The sequence below is a fragment of the Anser brachyrhynchus genome (genome assembly GCF_964034855.1).
Source record: "Anser brachyrhynchus genome assembly, chromosome: 26".
Classification (NCBI taxonomy): domain Eukaryota; kingdom Metazoa; phylum Chordata; class Aves; order Anseriformes; family Anatidae; genus Anser; species Anser brachyrhynchus.
Genome location: NC_137719.1, coordinates 4,037,119 through 4,057,120, shown reverse-complemented (window position 1 = coordinate 4,057,120; position 20,002 = coordinate 4,037,119). Strand labels below are relative to the sequence as shown.

Below are 20,002 nucleotides of genomic sequence, written 5' to 3'. Positions count from 1 at the left end.
AAGGTTGCTGCTTCTGAAGGGCAGCTATGTTTTAGGCAAGTTATCAAGCAGGGCTATCAGCCCGCTTGTGTTGCTTGGCTAAATAGAAAGAAACAGAGTGATATTTTTTTGAAGGCACTGAAGTAAAGCTAGAAAATGAGAGAACCAGATGTCCTGAAGGAATGCTGGGAAATGCTTGAGATAAAGGGAAAAGAAAAAAACCCTTTAACAAAAATGTCCCAGAGGATTTTTTGAGGTTCTATGTCAACAAGTGACACTGACACAACGCTGTATACTTTTTCTCCCCTCTTTAGCAGAGGAATTTTGACTGACCAGATATTTTGTCAACATCAAGTAGAATGATTTACACTGGCAGGGATTCAACCTTAAAAGTTATTATTTTTCTTCAAGGTACTGAGTGCCCATGTTCCTAATGAGAATATAGATTTGGGAAAACATCACTGTTCAAGTATTCACTCACACTCAAATTTAGTATCTAGCACAATCTAGTTTGAAGTCCCAGTGAAATTTCTAGTAGCAATGAATTCAAGGATCATTTAAAGCTACCCAGAATAAAAGCTTAAGGTAGAAATACAAGATAAATCCCATGCATGAAGGGGGCAAACCTTTTCGGTTTTACCAATTGTTCAAAACAACACTTTTTTTTTCCCCCTCAAATTCAGGTGAATGTGAGAATCCTAGATTTATTCCTTTCTTTCACAGGAAAATAAAAATTGTCATTTCTTATAGAAAGTTTTCAAATATGAAATGAGCCAGAAACTCAGATGGGCATCTTAGCAGTTCCGTTTTTCTTTTCAGGACTTAGTTTCAACAAAACATTTATATCCATGTTTCTTGATATTGATGCTAACTAATATCAAATGCTAATTGCTTTGCTGAATCAGGACCCATGTGCTGAAGTAGCTTTTTGTCAACGTTGCATAAGAAAATTTAACCACATGTCTTCAAAAGCAATTAAATCCAATTTGTATTGGCATCACCACTCTGAGCTTCAAGTCTTATTTCTTTGTGCCACCAGCTAATTTCATCTGTACACTGTGCACTGGCTTTCAACTCCTTTAAACGCCTCTGTCATTACCCTCCCTATGTCACCTCTGTTCAAACAGCCCGTGATCTTCCTCTAAGGTCTGGCATTTTCAAAAAGAGCGTGTGTATCTGGCTAATGCAACCATACCTTGTGCAACTGTGCTTTCGCAACATTGCTCTTGGGTACGGAGCCATAAGAGCAAGGCAATTATTTCTTCCCTTTCTGATACAAGCCTCTTGCACAGAGCTCCAAAGATCAAGACAAGAACCCAGAGGGAAAATATGGTAGTGGAAAACTTTTCCCCTGGAGCAAAGAAACAGACCTAACTAGAGCAAGTGAACACCTACAATAATCAGACTGAAAAAAAAAAAAAAAAACAGCTTGGTGGTGCAGTCAGCAGCAACAATGGAAAGCAGAGGAAGCACGCAGAACTGATGGCACATCCTGTGGCGAAAGTTGTCTGGTTCTTTGAGGGAAGCATCAGGAGTAAAAGGGAAAGACTGTCAGAGGAGTAACTAGGAGTAACTTCCTAGCAGTCTACAGAGCCTGAATGCTTGTGCTTGATGATATCATTTTAGCTTGCTTGGGATTCGCATTTCCAATGAGAATAGTTACTCTGTTCTTTTTTTTTTTCTTCTTTAAAGGGGAGAAAAATCCATAGAGCAGCAGTTTCTGCCTTCATGCCAGAAACGGGAGCAGAGGGAAAAGGGCTCAACATGCCACCGGCTGCGGAGATGGAGTTCTCTGCTCACTAACCACTTCGGGCCATATGGATCTGAAGTTATGATGTTTCGAGCAGCAATGTTTCTATAACCCCGACTCTTCCAGCTCAGGCAGCGGCCTGTGTTCTCAGAAAGAAATTGTTGGTACTTACCAGTGTGCACTAAACCCCCCGTTAGCTGACACTGTGCTGTCTGAACATGTAAGCAGGAATATTCTTTTCAGGCCAGCCGCGTGGTCTGACTCTGCTCAGCCTCAACCAGCCACCAACACGCTCAGAACATCTTCTGTCAGCACTGACAAGCACCAGCAACGCTGTTCAGACCGCTGTCCCAGTTAGCACTGCAGAACCCCCACACAGCTCCTAGCTAAAAGTGCCCTCCTCCCCTCATCCCACCTGGCTTGCCACACTCCTTTCAAAGGTCTTGCAATTTTAATGGGCACCCCGAGGTAGGCTCAGGGGGATGTGATTCGTCCGAATTCCGACACAGGCCACAGGAAGGAGACCGTGGGAAACAAGACTTCAGCCCTCCTAATTTCCATCCCTTCCGCTAAAGCTTGCTTCGTTAACTTGAAGTGCTGGGTTTCTAACAGCTGTGTGCCTCTGAGGACCACAGAAGGCCAACTCCCCGTTTCACTGGCCATTATGGGCTTCCTCTAGCTCAGCCTTTTTGTTTCATCTTGCCTGGCGAGACTCCTGTAACAGAAATGGGTTGGGGCTATTCCTTTGGTAAAGGATCTTGAATGAACAGAGCAACAGGAACCTTACAACACGAGCCACCAAGAGGCTATTTGACCATCGATTTTCTAAATTTAGTTAAAATTCCCCATCCCATTCTATTTCTCTTCCCCATGGAGAAATATTCATCTTACAAAGAAATCTTACCTTGGAGTTCTGCTTACTGACCAGTAGGGAGCTATGTCCTAAATAACACTCTGAACTACAAGAATTTCCCAGAGAACAACTGCTCACGGATGGGGGAATGCCTTTTCGTACCTAGTAGAAGCAGAGCCTAGGCTGATGGGCACATTTTCACTGTCACCCAGCCTCACGCCTCTCCCCAGCTGCGGGCTGCCCCAGTTTGGGTCCTCGGGTGCAGGAAGAGGAATCTGTGTAAGGAACCGTGCTGCCGTTTCCTACGGCCACCAGAAAACTTCCTGCTGGAAGGGGGAAATGAAACGGGGGGTCTGCTGGGTGACAGTTACAGTGGTGCCTCTACCTCACACCTCTCCTGAGATATATTAAGGATAAACGCCACGAGGCTCTGTTGGACAGCACTTGGTTCAAAAACAATAGACCGGTTAAATACAGGCCAAAGTTCAGCTTGAAACACTTGGGGAATAGGAGTGCGTGTGAACTGGAAAATTACCAACTGACTTCAGACTCCCAATTTAAAAAATAATGCTATACCTTTGCTCTTTGAAAAGGAAGCTAAGGGCTACAAACAAACAGAGAGAGAAATAAAAAATGCTGGAAAAATGTAGAATTTTCCTTCCCAAATTGCAAATCCCAAATTTTCTAGAAAAGCAAGCTTTTTTCAGTCCTTTTTTTTTTTTTGGGGGGGGGGGGAGGGAGGGGAGTTTGTCATGTTTTTTTTTCCAGTGAAAATACATTTTAAAACGTATATTTCAAATGTTACATGAATTTGTTTTAAGATACTCTAAGTGGAATTTTTTTCCACTAAGTGGAAGTGGTTTTGCTAGTTGTAGTGCCATCCAGGAATGGAACATTTTGAAAATGGCTTATATTTGAAGTTTGGAAAAAATCTGGAGGCACCCAAAATTGTTAGTTGCTTTTGATTTTACCCCCCCTGTGGAAATTATATACAACAACTTCCAAAATAATTGAATACCTTGCTCCTGCTTCCATTTAAATTCAAGAAAGTCTTGGTGTGGATTTATATGAAAATGGGATAAAACCCCAAATCTCCAACATACCATATGTATAGCCTGCTTGTTGTTCTGTGCTGGAATAAATAAATAAAAAATCCCTTCAGCACGAGAAATGCCATCATCTGGTGAAATCAGCTTTATGCCATCTCCTGTCAGGTGTGACAGTGCTTGGGAGTTCACGAGAGGGACGAGTGATTAAAAGCCTCCATAGGGCGATCAGTTGCCACTTCATTTTATTTTATTTTGTTGAAACAGCCTTTGTAAGAAAGATACAAAGCCAGGTAGGAAAGAGCAACCCCTTTTGCCTAATAGGTTCACAGTCACCGAGGCTCAAATAAGCTGACTGCTTAAAAACAACTCGGGAGTCACAGTAAAAGATAGAAAATTATTGCTTCCTGTCATGACCAAATATTAAACACAGCGCACACCTAATGGCTCTATCACTCCCCAGGGAAGAAGCTTTATGAACAATAAAATCCCAGCAGACCTGCACTGTTTGGACTTAGAAGCCTCATTATAGGCTCACTGATCCAACACAATTTACAAGCTCAATGGACTCCACTTGAAGGAAAAGCCACCAAACATGGAGTTATAAATGGAACGCCCACGGAGCTCGTTATTTGGGAAGGAAATTAGCGGAGAAGAGAAGATGGGAGGGAAGAAAAGAAAAGGGGGTGGGGGTGGATGACAGCAGCACATTAGGGATCCAAATCAAGTAAGAGGGAAAGATGGATATACGAACTACACTTACGAGAGGAAATGCATTTCCAGGACGTGCTTACACGATCCAGCCTGGAAGACACAAAGCTTGGATTGCACCCCTCACCGTGTCACACACCTCCTGCAGGATCTTAGGGTCATCACCTAAGTACTTAATAGCGTTAAAATTATGAGGCCAGCTCCAACTGACTCATGTTCCAGATATATATTATGTACTTTTAATATAAATCTTGTCCTCGTTTTTACAAGGACTTTGGGCAATGTTCTGAGTAGGAAAAAAATTGGTTCACACGCTGTCTGAAAGCAGGAAACAGATACTGCACATTCACTGCGAGGTCTTCTTCAGATGTGAAACACTCACTTCGAAGAGGCTGAAATCCTGGGATGTTTACAGGGTAAAAAAATACATGAGATCCCACCAGAAACAGATGGTGTCAGAAACACACAGGGAAGGGATGGGCAGAAACAAAAGGTTCAAAAGGGAAGCAAGAGGCAGTAACAAAAAAGGTTAGGGCAAATGAAGTGACAAGTCCATAAAACCAGGTCTAGACAGAGGCTGAGGAGTGGCAAGGTGATAAGGAAGACCATTTTAGGTCATAAATACAGGGGATGCTTTCATTAGAGTGCAGATACTCTGAAATATTGGCATAGTCAATGCTGAGTGCAGATGGATCCAAGCAAACACAGACCAATGTTCAAAAAAAATGGACTTGGAGAGACCCCGCGTCGCACACTCCTGCTCCACACACCCAGGATTTCTCTTGTGCTGTCTGCACAGTGAATTTATCACCAGCTCCTATTCCCAGAGGTGCTTTAGTTCATGGGAAACTTTTATTCCATTCCCCTCTGCTACTACCAAAGCCCTTGATTCTAACGGTTCCTCACACTATCTCATCTGTCCTTCGGAGACCTCTCGTTATCCGCGGGCCATGCGGCCATTTAAGCTCCTCACTTGCTATTTATGAGAACTCAGCACTTACATGGAGCAAACTTCTCCTAACTTTAGTGCAAACCTTCCGTTTAAAAGTGGGCAAGGATTTTTCCACAAACTGTTTTAACTCTCCCCAATTTTTTGCATTGTTCAGTCAAGATTAACGCAGCCAGCACCACGATGTTCGTTATCTCAGCTAAAGCACAATTAGTCTAAGCAAGGCTGGAACTCCTCCATGCTTACTGTCTAGAGTACACCAAAACATCACAGAAGCTCATCTGATTTGTCCAGAGAGGCTAAAATCCTTCTGGTCTTGTCTTCATTTGAACTTACTTTCTTAAGGCTTCCAAAAAGTAGCAATAATCGGATTTTATTTTTATTTTTAGTTACATAATTATTCATCTAGGTTCAGGCTCAACCTGTTCACCTTGCAGTTCTGAAAGCAGAACACGTCCCAGCTATTCCAGTTATGGACTTGGTAGGACCAAAGCAATCCCACCCACTATATTTCCCTTCACAACCCCACTTTCACTCAAACACACCCAAAAAACAGCAAGCACCCTATTCACAGGGCTCAGGACAAAATGGCTGCAGTCACACAATGACAGCACACGGCTAGGGGCACACGCACAGAAAGCTAGTGGAAAAGAGGTTCCAGTTCTGTAAACCTCCTAATAAATCTGTGCTTGAAATCAGCGGTGATTTAAACTAATCTAATTTATTTTTGGCTTCATTTCAGAAATGGTAACCTTCAGCCCAGGTGGCAGCAACCGACAGCCTGAGGTAGAGTAACTCTGTAAAGCGATCCAAAACAATCTCCAACCTAACAGCAACGGTTTCCACACCCCCAAAGCATTTCCACCCATCATTTTTCAGCACATGTATCCGTATCAGTGAAAGCTGGAGAAGCACACACATCCTTGGTTTACTGGTAAACAGAAATTATGTGGACACAGAAAAATACACAGAGTCTGCGATGGAGGGAAGAGAGCAGAGCCCAGGACATCCACAGCTCAAACTAGTTCCTTACCCCCAAGTCCATTCTTCATTTTTATATCATGCTCCAAGAGATATTTATGCTTCTTTTGACGCACTGGCCTCCTGGAAAATCTGTTGTCTTTCTACATTACAAATAATAATAATAATAATAATAATAATAATAATAATAACGTGACACAAGCCAGCCGCTAGTTTGCTGGCCATTTACAAACCTAAATGCCTGTATGCAACAAAAATTTCAAAATGCTTTTGACAGCAAACTAGTAAGGAAATTTTCTGGTTGCTTAAAAGAGAAAAAAAAAAAAGGAAAGAGAAGCAAATTATGCAGTAAGAGAACCACTTGTCAAATGGCTAGTATAGTGCACTTTAAGTTACTGACTCCCCACAAACATCCAGTCTACTAAAAAATTCATAAAGAGACAGATGGCACAACAGCAGCTCTTTGCAGGAGAGCAGGGTTTAGCAGTGAACAAAGGACTTTGACTCCTTAGGACAAGAGAAGAGATCATTGTGGGGTTTGGAGGCTTGGAAGGGGGGATTGGCGCATGTGGGGAGCTGAGAAGGGCTGCGTCTATCTGGGGCTCCTGGTTTCACTCCACAGCAGCAGATTTGAGACATTTATTCTACCCCAGCAGGCATACAAGGAGGAAGAAGGGAGTGGAACAAGAACAATCCAACTCTGCCGTGTATTTGAAATTCTCCTTGCAGTACAAACCTGGGAGAAAAGAAAAGAAAAAAGAAAAGAGTGGAAGGAAAAAAAGAAAAGAAAAAAAAAAAGCCTTTCTGGAAAGCATTTCACACAGCTAGGGATTTGACATTTGCTAACACCTTGCATTAAGGGGGAAACTGAGGCACAGAATTATGTGACTTGCTTAAGGTGACAGGACTGCTCGGTGTCAGTGGGAATTTGATCTCTCCGTTCATGCAGTTCAGCCTCAAAGCACTGGAAAATATCCTTGCACTACCCTACAGATTTCAGGGTCAGCCTGAAGGGGAGAGGTAAGGGACAAAGTCCTTTTCAGATTACTGACACGAAGGGGAAAAAAAAGAGAAACACCAGAAGTCTGTACTTATTTCAAGCCAGACCTTTCAAAAAGATGGGAGTGGAAATGAAAGCTAACCTACTGGGGGAGCGACGCAGCGCAGGAAGACATAGAGCCCGGTGCTATTAATGTGGACGTCTCACACAGAGCACTTTAACGCACAGCATGGACACCACGGTGGCATGGTCAGAATGTTTACATGCCTGGCAATGGCTGCCTTCCCGAAAGAGAGTTTTAGTGCTTGTGAAACGTGCCAGACAGACAGCCTGGGAGAGCTCAGTCCTCTGTTTATCCGTGCAGCAGGTAGAGCGCGAGTGTCAGCAGGGAGGGAAACCTCCACCCGTGCCGCCCCGTCTCCGCGCTGAAGGGCCGGGCCCCACGCTACGAGAACGTAACCCAGCCTCTTTGGCTTCTTTATAGGGATGCTAACAAGCATGCCAGCTGTGCTTATGGTTTGGGGGATTCTTTAAAAATAATTTGAAAAGGCTAAATATTTACAGCGTGCGTCAGCGGACCAACCGTGTCGCTCACCATCTCCTGAAATCCCCGTGCCAAGAGCCCCGCTGGGGCAGGCCCACGCCGCTGAGCCAGCTGCAGGCCTGGCCCCAGTCCCCCAGCCCCCGGCTGCAGGGCGCTGTGCTGCGCGCCCCGCAGCTCGCTCCCATCCCATCCCACCCCAACACCAACCCTTGCAATAAATAAATAAAAGGCGGGAACAAACCTCATCAGGTTCTTTACAGGGCAGTTAGGAGGAGTTTGGGTTAACAGCAGCAGGAACCGAACCTAGAAGCTCGATTTTAAAAGCGTAACTGTGAGCTAAACAACCTCACTCCGCCAGCTTGAAGGCGGTGGAAAACTCCAGAGCCTCCACACGGTAAAACCATGAAGACACCCAGCTACACGTGGCACACAGCTCACACTCACATTTCACGGTGCTATTCCAAGTGATTTCACCTATAGACCCAGAAGAGGCTGTCCCATCCCAGTTACATTCCATCGTTTTAAGTGAATTAAGATTTTTTTTTAATTAAGTAGAAATTTCTCTTGACAATTTATCTTTTATTAGAAGTAAGAAAAAGTAATAATAAGCAAATAAACTGTTCAACCAAAAAAGCCACCCAGTTCTCTTCAGTACCCTGGAGGCTTCCATTCAATTGCAGCTTCAGAAAACTAGAAAAAGCACTGAGTTAAAAGTGCACAAAAGAGCATGCTCTGTAGAACTTAAATCTTAAAGAAACAAAAGCACTAAAAAAATATCATTCACACTTGATGGGTGGGCAATTTATATCCAAAAGTGTACAACTCACCTAAAGTGACAATCTACAGTAAAATGATGGATTAAATTCATTTGTAGTCATCTCTGGCCTCCTAATCGTAAGACCAAGTTTCCTTTTACTTGCATAACTGAGGGGGAATAATTCTAATATAGGTGTGACAAAATGCAGTTTTCATTTGGAAAGTATCCTGTGCAAAAGAATTACCCTTCTATACTTCTCTCCGAAAGCCACTCCACCCCATCCACTTCATGTCACTGTCTACAACCTCAGCAAAGGAAAGACGTTAGCAGGCAAAGATCAAAGCAGTTTCCATGAACTACAAGATATGTCGAGAAGAACCACTTCAGCCACAAAGAAAAAAAAAAAAACTATTTACACATTTTTCAAAACTGTCAAAACTATGACTACCGCAGGTTCTAATTTCAGAAACTAAGCAGGAGGACAGCAGAAACAGAAGTTAAGATCCCTGGGAATCCACCAGTGTCAGGATCCCCCAGGGGAACACACTAGAACCACTTTAGATCTGGTGAATTTTGATCTTCTAAGTAAATTAAAGCTTGCCCTCACATTTTGAGAAGTTACCATGGCTAAAAAACTTGAAGCCTGTATTTTAACTCTGGACATTGGTCATGAATCTCCTGGGTACCTTCAGGTGCTCCTTCCAGTCCTACATTCCGAGGGGGTTGTGCCTGCCGCCGCTGCAGATGTTAGCAGGCAGCACCACCGGAGGGTTTGAGCTCTGTCAGCACAGAGGTCGTGTCCTGAAGTCAGGTTCCAATCCCAGTTTCATTGGAATTCTGGATCAGAAGAAGGCTGCAGGATCACGAATACTCTAATGTACCCTACAAATACTTGCCGGGGGAGAGGGTGCGTGGTGAATTTCAGTGAAGAAGCTGCATTTCACACAGAAAAGCACTAGTTTCCAAGAGTGAAGAAAAAAATAACTACAAGCTCCTTAGTATCTAAATCTAGTCCCCAGAGCAAAGGTCACAGCAGAAATGCTTTATTCAGTATAAAAACTCTTGGAATTCGTTCAAGGAGTAGAAAAAAAAAACAACAACAATATGGCTGACATTTTTTTCAACCAAACTATTTCTTCTTTTTTAAACAGGGATGCAAGTTTCTATGCTTTGGCAAACAAAAATGAATTGTGCCTCCCTACAGCAGTAAAGAGGTAAACCAGCACAATAATCTAAGCATTAGTCTGTGACAGCGTACAAAGTGAGGAAAAGGGAAGAGAAACAAAGGGGGAAATGGTAGAGTTAATTTACAGCAATTTAGGGTATAGTCCCTGAACTTAGCCAAGGTTCATGCGTATTTACTTCAGTTCAACATGAAGTGGGAGGTTATAACCTGCACTGATCTGAACGCCTTACCGGCCTAGGGAGGGCTGTACTACAGACTTACAGCAGGGTCAGAAGCACAGTCACGCTGCTGATAGGCACAGCAGATGCAGCCACTTAGTGCAGCTGGTCTAGGCAAAAAAGGAAATCATAAAGTTGCAGTAACAGACATCAGTGTGTACCTCTACCCAGTAACAGCAGCCCTGCTCATTCCTTCACCACGCTCATAGGTACCCAGGTAGTTAATTTAACTTGTGCCCGCTCACAGTAGGGGCAGACCTCGGATTACCACGCAGAACTTGCTTCACCTTGGACTCGAAACGCCTCTCCACCTTGCAGCTCCTTTGCTGTTGAGGGATCCTGCTTGCCACATGACTTTCACAGTCGAGCAGCTCAGAGGTTAGCACCAATCAATAATCCGGTGTCCTCCTGAATTCGTTGTATTTGAGTAGGCCGCTGCCTCTGCAGGAGTTGCAAGTCAAACTCAGAACTTACCTAGACCTAAGCTGTACATAGCTCATCCTAACCCTGGGTTCCACCTCTGCTCCCACACCTTAGGAGTCACCTAACACAGTTCTGAAGATTTGGGTCTTTTCTATGTTGTACAATCAAGCCACGTTTTAACCACGAAGGTCCCTCGCACCGCCAGAATTACAATGCAGATGGCACCTCCTGCATGCCAGTCACAATTTCCTCACACACATTTGCAGCAGGAGCAATGCATATTAATTAACCTAGGCTCAAAGGGAGAACCTAGCACCTGCAGACAGCCAAGTTCATATCTGGCCTCCATTTTCCTTCTACTCTTGTCCCATTTCACTTCGCGCACGCTGTTTAGACATGGCTCTGCATAACACAAATGTATTTTCCCAATCCCTTTTCCTTTTGTTTTACTTCCCTCCCTCCTGCTAGAGCATGATAATCTAACAGCTGTATTGCTATATGACAAATTTTATATTTACTTATTTTAAACAACAAAAAACCTTTGTTCCAATTACTCTATTTTAAAGAAAATTTGTAGTTCATTTTAAACTAAGAAAAAAACAGTACGAAGCCAGCACTGAACCAAAAAGAAAGCATTTAGATTTAGAAGTTACAAAACATGCATAAATCTTACCATATTTGTTGGCCTGCACGACAGCAGAGGGTTGCAAGCTGCGTTTTAGAAATGGCATTCCACCTGCTATTGAGTTCTTAAGCATAAATGTTTTCTTCCTAAGAAGCTATATATAGTCCCCCTAAATAAATAAGAACACTGCTACCCGGATTCCCAAGCATGTCCAGAGCTCTCATGACACCTCAGCAGACTTTTCTGCTCATGTGAAAGGCAGAAAAGTCAGTTGTGTTGAATATACCTCAGGAGAGGGGACTGTTTAGACAAACACCCATGCAGTTGTACTTACTGCTGTGGAAATGTCTGAGGATGACAGACCAGACAATAAATTCCTCTGCACAGCCGTGTGCAGCATGACTTTATTACGTTTGCATTTCAGATGTTGATCAAGACATAGCGCACAAGATTATCTCTAACTCCCCAAAATATGCTTAACCAGGTAAAATGCTGGAGTAACAGGAAATAGAGAAAAGCAAGTCATTTGCTTGAGGCATCACTACGGACCAGAGGCAGAACAAGGCAGATTTAGCTTCAAGTTCTCTCTTCACCACGCTGCCCACTAAACCATGCCACCACCAGCCAGCAGTGCAGATTTGCAGTAATTTCTTTCCTTGGTGGCCTAAATCCACTTTGGTGACATTGCTTCTTAAACAAGTTAAAACAGCTTTATCAGGGAGCACTCCTCAGTTCTCTCACCTACCTTATTATTACCCCTATCGGACTCTAGAGTTCACCTGCAATTTCAAGGAACACAAACAAAGAGAGGCGGAAGAACCGACAGCAGAAAACCGACAGCAAGGTGACCCCAGAAGATACTTCTGTGCGAGTGGCAGGATGCCTACAGCAGTTAGCAGGGGAGTTACAAATCTGAGTTTTAGGCTCAGAGCAAATTCGGAAAGCTTAGGACTCACTGAGCACCAAGGTGATGTGTCGTGCATATTTTGCACTCGGTTGTTTAAAAAACAACAACAAACCACAAAAGCCAACTGCAACAAAAAGCCACCCACCCTGCTCTTTCTTTTCTTGTTTCTCTTTTCTTGTTTCACTTCTACTGCATTTTACATCAACAGATCTCAAATCCCTGCAGAAAGCATCAGTTTTTTTGCATGGGAATGGACAGCTTGCTCGAGATGACAAATTCAGGTAGTGAGAGGACCCCTTTGTGAGGAACAGTCTTAACTCCTAGGCCAGCCCGTTGCCTTATGCCATGCTGCTTCTCCAGCAGCAAGACAAGCTTCACCGAATTCAGACTTTAGATTGGAAGGTTCCCAAATGCAGATTCATACCAAACATTAACACAGCCAAAACTGAATAAGCAATTTCATAGAAAAGGTCAAGATGGCATTATCTAGGACCTCTGCTTCTAGTCAGGAAACCACCCACCACACCACCGCACAGTCATGCAAACAGTCCAGTTTGCTGGAATTGCCAACTTTGTCCCCAACCACAACTGGAAGTACAAAAATAAAAGGGAAATCAGGGGGGTAAGGGAGTGGGAGGAAGAACTTCATCACAGCACGAACAATTTTGATTAACTCCCTGATGAAAAAATGAAGGATATAATTGTAGCTCTTTATTCAAACCAGCTTGACCATTCTGAATGCCAAGACAAATTCACAAGAAATATTATGACAAATAACACTTATTAGAATGTAGATAGAAGATGCCAAACACATACAGACATAAAACTGAATCTGCAATCAATTCACCTCAGCATCAGCTTTCCACTGGCCCCTTATAACAGCTGCTTCAGAGAAAAACTCTTTAAAACAATTAATATAGAGAAAAATCTGTCTGGGGAAAAAAGCCTTCTTCCTGACTTTTTCCTGTTTACTATTCCCTTCTTGGAGATCTTGGTTATGGACTTTCTGAAAGAGCTCTGTCTATTCTTATTTTTCCTTTCTGAATCTTGCTAAGTTCCAGATCTCAAACAAGGCTTGGAGTCAGTGAATTCCACAGGCTAGTTTCCTAAGCCTCCACAAATACTGACAATTCTGAATGTATCAATTCATGTAACAAAATGCCGTTCGCCTTCATTTATGGTTTTTACCTAGAAACTGGCAAGCGGAACCTAGGGCTGGATCTGGAACTAAGTAATACATGAAACTGTTGTCTTGCATAAAATTGCTCACAATCCCCAGACCATCAGTTTTAATCCCTGCTAATACGTTGCACGTCTGCCTTTACCCCTTCCTTCCTCTCTGCACTTCTTAGGGAATATTGCTATTTTGTTAAAAAATGCTATTGAAGCTGCCAGGTTGCTCAAAGCTTTATCCTCTCCATGATCTGTTTGGATCACATGCCTGGTGAGCAGAAAACATTCCAGATACATACATTTGGTCACAATGAAAATAACACACATAGAACATAATTGAAAAAACTAAAATAAACACTTCTGTCAAGGCAAGCCCAGATGGGGTAAAGGTAACCGGCCTTTAGGCTGGCATTTTTCTAAGGAGTCAGGAAGCACAGACACCTCCGAACAGCAGATGCCGACAGAACCAAGACCTTCAGCTGCCTCCCGTGACACACAACAGTTTGGTGGTTGCTTTGTGGAGAAAGGAAGATTCATCTCCTACCTGTCAATGATCACGGGGTCAGACGGAGTCTCATTTCTGTTGCCACAACTTTTCTTTTCACAGCACCGACTAGAGAGAGGAAGAAAAGCAAGATGGAAGAATTATTGTGACAGCTGATAGCAAAACAACCAGCTGAAAGTCTTCTCTGTGAAGCTTTAGGGCTCAATATATGCCCAGAAGAGTGACTGAGAGAATTCTGGCTAGGATTTTTGGAAAGGAGAAGGAGTAAGAGAACTGGGTGCCCAAATCCTGGTTGATTTCAGCCAGAGCTTGGCAGTTGGCTCCCCTTAGTCTGTTTTGAAGTTCACAGCCAAAGTGAACAGCAGTATAGTCACACTTTAGATTAAGGCACTACATATAAAAGACTTATAAATGATTAACAGATGTCATAACAACATTACAGACACGAGTATCATGTGCTATGTACGGTTATAGTCCACCAAAAGGTGTTAAAACTGACTATAAGCAACTTACTGATTTGTTATTATTTTAATAACTGATTTGGCATTTATTGAATTGTTAGTAACCCCCTAAATTTCATATGCTTACAAAAAAAAAAAAAAGCTTCAGCAGTACAGTAGCACCAATGTGGGGAAAAAAAAAAAAAGAAGAAAAAAACAGAAACTGAACATAAAATTAGAGCATATTAAGAATCTGATAAGATTTTTCAGGTTGGCATTTTGTCTGCAAATCCCTTTGCAATTGTTTCAGTCATGATAAGCCCTTGAGATTAATCTTGTATTTATGCACATTTTATACTGTGTGGCTACCTGCATGACTGCATAAAAATTATAATAACTCCCTCTGATAAGCTTTCAACATAAAATAAATATATTTATCTGGCTTGGCAAGAAAATGCAAGATAATGCCGCCGCCCTTTGGAGATTGCAGTAAGGTACAAATTGCAGGATGATATCCATATTATGGCTGTGTCTGTGTCTTCATGCTTATACAAAGACAACCGTGTGTACATATAGACATGTGTGCAGATTCAGAATATATTTTTTTTACATATATATGTACACACATACACACAGAGAGAAGAATATAACCCACACAAACTATTTGGGCTTCTTCGCTCCCAGTGAATTTAACTGTGCTTAAGGAAAGAACAGAATCACTGCATTTACCTTACCTATTTTAAAAAATAATAATTAATTAAAAAATAAAATGAGAGCCAGCTCATTGTTTGATTTCCACTGATGTACTCATTGACATGAGTGGTGCTCCCTGCACTTACTACAAGTACCACAAGTTCAATAGATATTAAAAACAGTCCGTGCTCTGAATTACTTCATTTTAAAAATCCGGCTGAGAGCAGCACAGAAGTCTGTTAGAAGTTTTCAGCTGTCTTGCTGATCAAATAGTTTGTTCTGACTAAACTAACACGGGGAGGGGAAGGATGTAGGCAGCCAGAAGTTAAGAGCATCGCTGTGGAACTTTACGTAGACTGTACCAGAACTCCTATATGCCTCAAAAGGCACCAGACCAAATTCTAGGCTGCATAAAAGCCTTTCCAAATTACATTGTTCACATTCTGCTGAGGTTGTTCAAATTTACACCTATGGAATAAAAAAAATATTTTTTTTTTACACAGCGATATAATAGGTGCTGAATACTTTTACAAAATTCCCAGGCAAGTCTGAATCCCACTGTTTTCTACCTGAGAGCAATTTCAAGCAGCGGAGTTAAGAAAAGATGCCTGAATTCACTGAAAGCAGTATAAAATATAAAAGAGCACTTTTTTTTTCTTCCTGAATATTCAACAATAAATACTTAAAAATAGGCATATAGACAAAAAAAGAAGAAAAAAAAAACACTTTGGGTATGAAAAGATTTCAAATACATACATTTTCTGCATGAGTTACAGTGTGCCAGGAACTTCCCATTTAAAAGCTGAAATTGCCCAGCAAGATGAGATACAACTACCAGATCTATTTGAATAGCAGCTCTAACTGTTTCAACATTTCTACATTCCTTTTGCCTCAAACCTGCACTTATTCATCGGTGCTAGTCCTTTTAAAATAAAAGGATACACTAAATATTTAAAAATCCCTGGGGCAGACCCTCTAGCTGCTGTAAATTGTCATAGCTCCATCGACTTCAGTGAAGCTATGGTAATTCACACTAGCTAAGAATATCCCAAATCCTCCTACTCCCAACTTTGTTTTAAGTGCATCTTTTATGCGTTTCACTGCCTAATGATTGTTTATACAGAACTGCATATTTTTTTGTAATAAAAGCCAAGATATATCCTAAAGAAGAAAAAAGGAAAACAAAACAGAAAGCCATCGCTGGAAAGAATATAAATTCGGCATATACTTTTGACATGTCCAATATTACAAAGCATTGGAAATAACTCTGGGAACAAATGCCTTGTGGTTTCGGTGCCGCTGTAATAAAACAACAAAAGCAACTCCATTTTTAAAAGTTTTTTTTTTTTTTTTGCCTTTTCCTCTCTTTGTGGTAATACTAAATGAGATATCCCTTAGTCATGTAACTTAAGCATATGGTCATAAAAAAAATATTTCTGATAGCACTATACCAGAGTAAAGTCCGAGCAGAATAAAGTAGCAGCACCTCCACCACATCTCCTCAGCTCATACAGGCTTCCTCGAGGTGGCCATGTCCTGGCACAGTAAGTGCTTAGAATGAGTTATGTGAAATGGGAGTGCAATGAGGCTGGGCTCTGAAATAAATGCGTCACTTTATTTTATAGTTTGTACTATTATCACAGTTAAGAACTTTACATTTAGTAAACTTTCCTGCTAAATCTGATTTTTCCAAATATTTTGCAAATACCTACATTCTTATCACTCAGCACAGTTGGGTAATGGACTTTTGTTAGAGACCTCGATTATTACCCTTGGACAGTACATACTTTTCGAGCCCCAACATACATGAAATCTCTTGATTACGCAAAACAGTCACTGGTTTCCAGTAAACGACTAGTTCACAGGAAAATCAGCGCTTTCTAAAGACTGAGGCAGTTTCAGCCCAGAGTTTTAGCAAAAGTACCTCTCAAATCTTTAAATCCCTATTTCCAAGTGTTTCATCGCCGTATCCAAGTCCACATTTCCACTGGGTTTGTTTTACAAGTGCTGTCTAACAGAATTGACTTGTTCCAATATAACTCAAAGGCAAAAATCCCAAACCCTGGTGGGGTCCAGGGCCAAGCCTACAATATTATCTTAGAGCAAATTACTAGCACAACTTCACTCATACTTAAGCTTCTGCTTCTATGCCGTATTAGGAACACGCCTTCAGAGGTGCTCCTTTGCTAAAAACAGGAATATCAAGGCCAAAGACTTATTGTCTACACATATTGCTACTAGACTGACATGTACCACTTTGCTCTTTAACTAGATCTACATGGGAAAAATGGTAGTTTACATTACGAACAGTCTTGAAAGCAAAACTAAAAACAAACACCAAATCCAAAAAGCTATCACAGACACCAGACCTACAAACCGAACACCCCAGAAGGCTCGTGGCAAAGCAAACTTGCCCCCTTTCCCCCCTCACACTTGCCTAAAATGGTTTTAAAATTCAGCCCTCAACTTCCCTCCCTTCACTCCCCCCCCCCACAAAAAAAAAAAAAAAATCTGTCTCTAATTTCAAACTCAAATAAGCTCACAGCATGGTGGCCTTTGTTTTGTTTTCTTCTCCCCAACTCCTCCCTGCAATTGCATAACAAAAGTGTCTAAATTCACACCATCTGGCCGATAAAGACACAGGCCCCAGTGGCCGCCTGGCCCAGCTGATTAGAGCTCCTGTCTAGTCTGAGCCTTGTGGCGAAAGTCACAGCTGTGGGGCTTGCTTGCACTCAATACAACTCTGTTATTAGCCAGCTGTAGGCCCTGAGACTACTTCTGTTCAAATTATAATACCTTTTAACCCTCTGAGCATTGAGGGCATAGAGGGTTGCTGGCAGCAGCATAACAACTAGTTTCCTCTTAGTTGATAATTGGAAGAAAAAGAAGAAGGGGAAAAAAAAAAGTTATTCCAGGAGAGGAGACTGTTTACCTTGATTTCCAACCACTGCAGGGAAGGCTGCATGTTTGAGAGAGATCCACCTAATAGGAACTGTTCCCATTAGGCTGTAATAACCCAAATGAAAAATTTCAGATCTGCAAATAAATAAATAAAACCTCTCATGGAAAGCACTAATTACGGAGAGTTGAGAGTTTAACTTTCAATTGGTATGACAGATTGTTGTAGCCGTATCAATATTTAGACAACTTTCCTGCTAAGCATGCATCTGTCACTGTCTGAGTGGAAGATGCGGAGTTTTGGATGCGCTTGTCTCTCTATACAGCAAGAATATCTGCGTGTGTGACTATATACAGAAAAAAATACAAAAAAAAAAAAAGAAGGAGCCTACCTTCAACTAGCAAAGATTGGAAGAAGGGGAGCAGAAAGACAGCCAGACCCTGCTTTTTAAAAACAGGAGGCATCAATTTGGACAGCAGAGCGGGTACAGTGCATTAAATTTTTATATACTGTTACTAATGCAAACTAAACTAGGGGCTTTAAAAATTGATGCTGCCACTTAAGCAGCACACAATGAGGAACATTTGATTATTGTACTTAAAAGAAATAAAATAAAATGTCAAGTTTAACTAGAACTGGATCCGTTCCCTGGGCATTATTCAAAGTGATAGGTATAATGCCTCTTCAGGATACACAGCATCCTGTTCAGAGATACTTTAGGAAAACAAGACATTTAAAATCAAATGTCTTGATTAGGCTGCAGAGCGCTTTTGATTTGGTTCACTAATCTGTGTTTTACATGGAAAGGACACCCCTGAGCTGTAATTCTTCCTTGGCTAATCTATCAAGCAGGAAAGTTCAGCACAATCTGAATAATGGTTTACATTTGTAGAACGCCGCCTTAAATCAAGCACGGAATATGCTTACAGGCACCAGTGGAGGCCAGGTATGTAAGAGATGAACAGAGTGTTTGATACTTTGAAAGCAGAGGGAAGAAACAGGGAAGAAAAACAAGCCAATTTTATTTTAAAGCACTACGTTTGCTGTGCTATTTTAACTTCTAGAATAGAACCTCTCTCTGTACAGAAAAGCAGAGACAGACAAAGTTCACTGACTTATTTTATTCTCACAAGCAAGAACCCAATCGCGTAGCAATTCAAAGATTTTTCTGCTTCACATTCAGCTAATTATAGAAGAGACTTTCACTAGCAGGAAAAGCACATATATTTAAATCTGTACGTAACCTCCAGGTGTGCCAAAAAGTGACACACAACCCTTTGATCTTTGCTACCGCATCTATAGGTCCTCGTAAAGCGCGCGTCGCGTGCAGCCCATCCACAACACGAGCTGTGTTTGCGCATACATATGTGATAATTGCTCAAAAGTAACAATGCTCAGCGTCTTAATTAAGGAGAGCAAAGCACAACAGATAAACACTATGCGTTTACTTGATTCTTATTACATTTAACAATTACATCAATTATTCTGTTCCTTTTAAGTGCTGAAACTGAGACTTCCCCTTGACAAGCCTGCCCAAATAAGCTGCTCTTACTACTATAGTAACTTGGAAGCTGACTTAGAAGGGAACAAAAATAGTAGCAAATAGCAGCATTAAAAGAAGCAGCATTCAGTCCAACTACTTCACCACCCCCCCCACTAATACAATAAATCACAAAATGTGTTTAATAAAGGTCAAGATTGGTTTTGCCTTTCATCTTATGAAAGAACATTCTACGCACAATTTAGCACATTTTAATATAAGAACATTGACTGTTTGCATTGTTATATGTATTGAAAAAAAATTTAATTACACGAGAACAGGAAAAGTAATAAGTTACCATGGAAGCACGATGTACATACATAAGGTACATGTAACTTCAGATTTATACAAATGTTATTAAAAACATCCTCAACTCATTTTACCCTCTAATTTATAACTTTACATATTAAAAATAGTGTCTTTTTTAATTAAAAGATTGAAGTCCTATAAATATTGCTTACAAAGTATAGAAGGGAAGGATTTGGGCTTTGGTTTGAGAGTTTTCTTCCTTGCTTGGATTTTTTGGAAGGGGAGGAACTAAGCAAAATTAATTATGTTAATTTAATTAAGAAAAGTAAAATATTTCACCAAAGAAGATTACAAGGAGAATACCTTCTAGTTTTCAGGTAAAATGTCTAAGTCAAACTGTTCATGAAAGGTTCACAGGAATTTTGTAAGAAATAAGTACGTGCAAAGTATCAATTTAGACGGCACATGCAAAGGCCTAGCTTACAGAAGAAAAAGAATGCAGCTCAGGCTGTGGGCCTGAGCCTGCTAAATCTGTTGCACAAAAAAAACAAACAAACAAAAAAAGGAATCTGTA

General features: G+C 41.4%; 1 protein-coding gene across 6 annotated transcripts in view; it reads right to left on the bottom strand.

The window, feature by feature from the left end:
* Positions 1-20,002, bottom strand: part of EBF2 (EBF transcription factor 2) — a 152,727-nt gene that overhangs the window by 110,857 nt on the left and 21,868 nt on the right. For all 6 annotated transcript variants that reach the window (XM_080568650.1, XM_080568651.1, XM_080568652.1 and 3 more), the window contains one exon: positions 13,647-13,715. In XM_080568650.1, the coding sequence (XP_080424776.1) occupies positions 13,647-13,715 (69 nt within the window). The remainder of the gene's footprint in view (positions 1-13,646; positions 13,716-20,002) is intronic.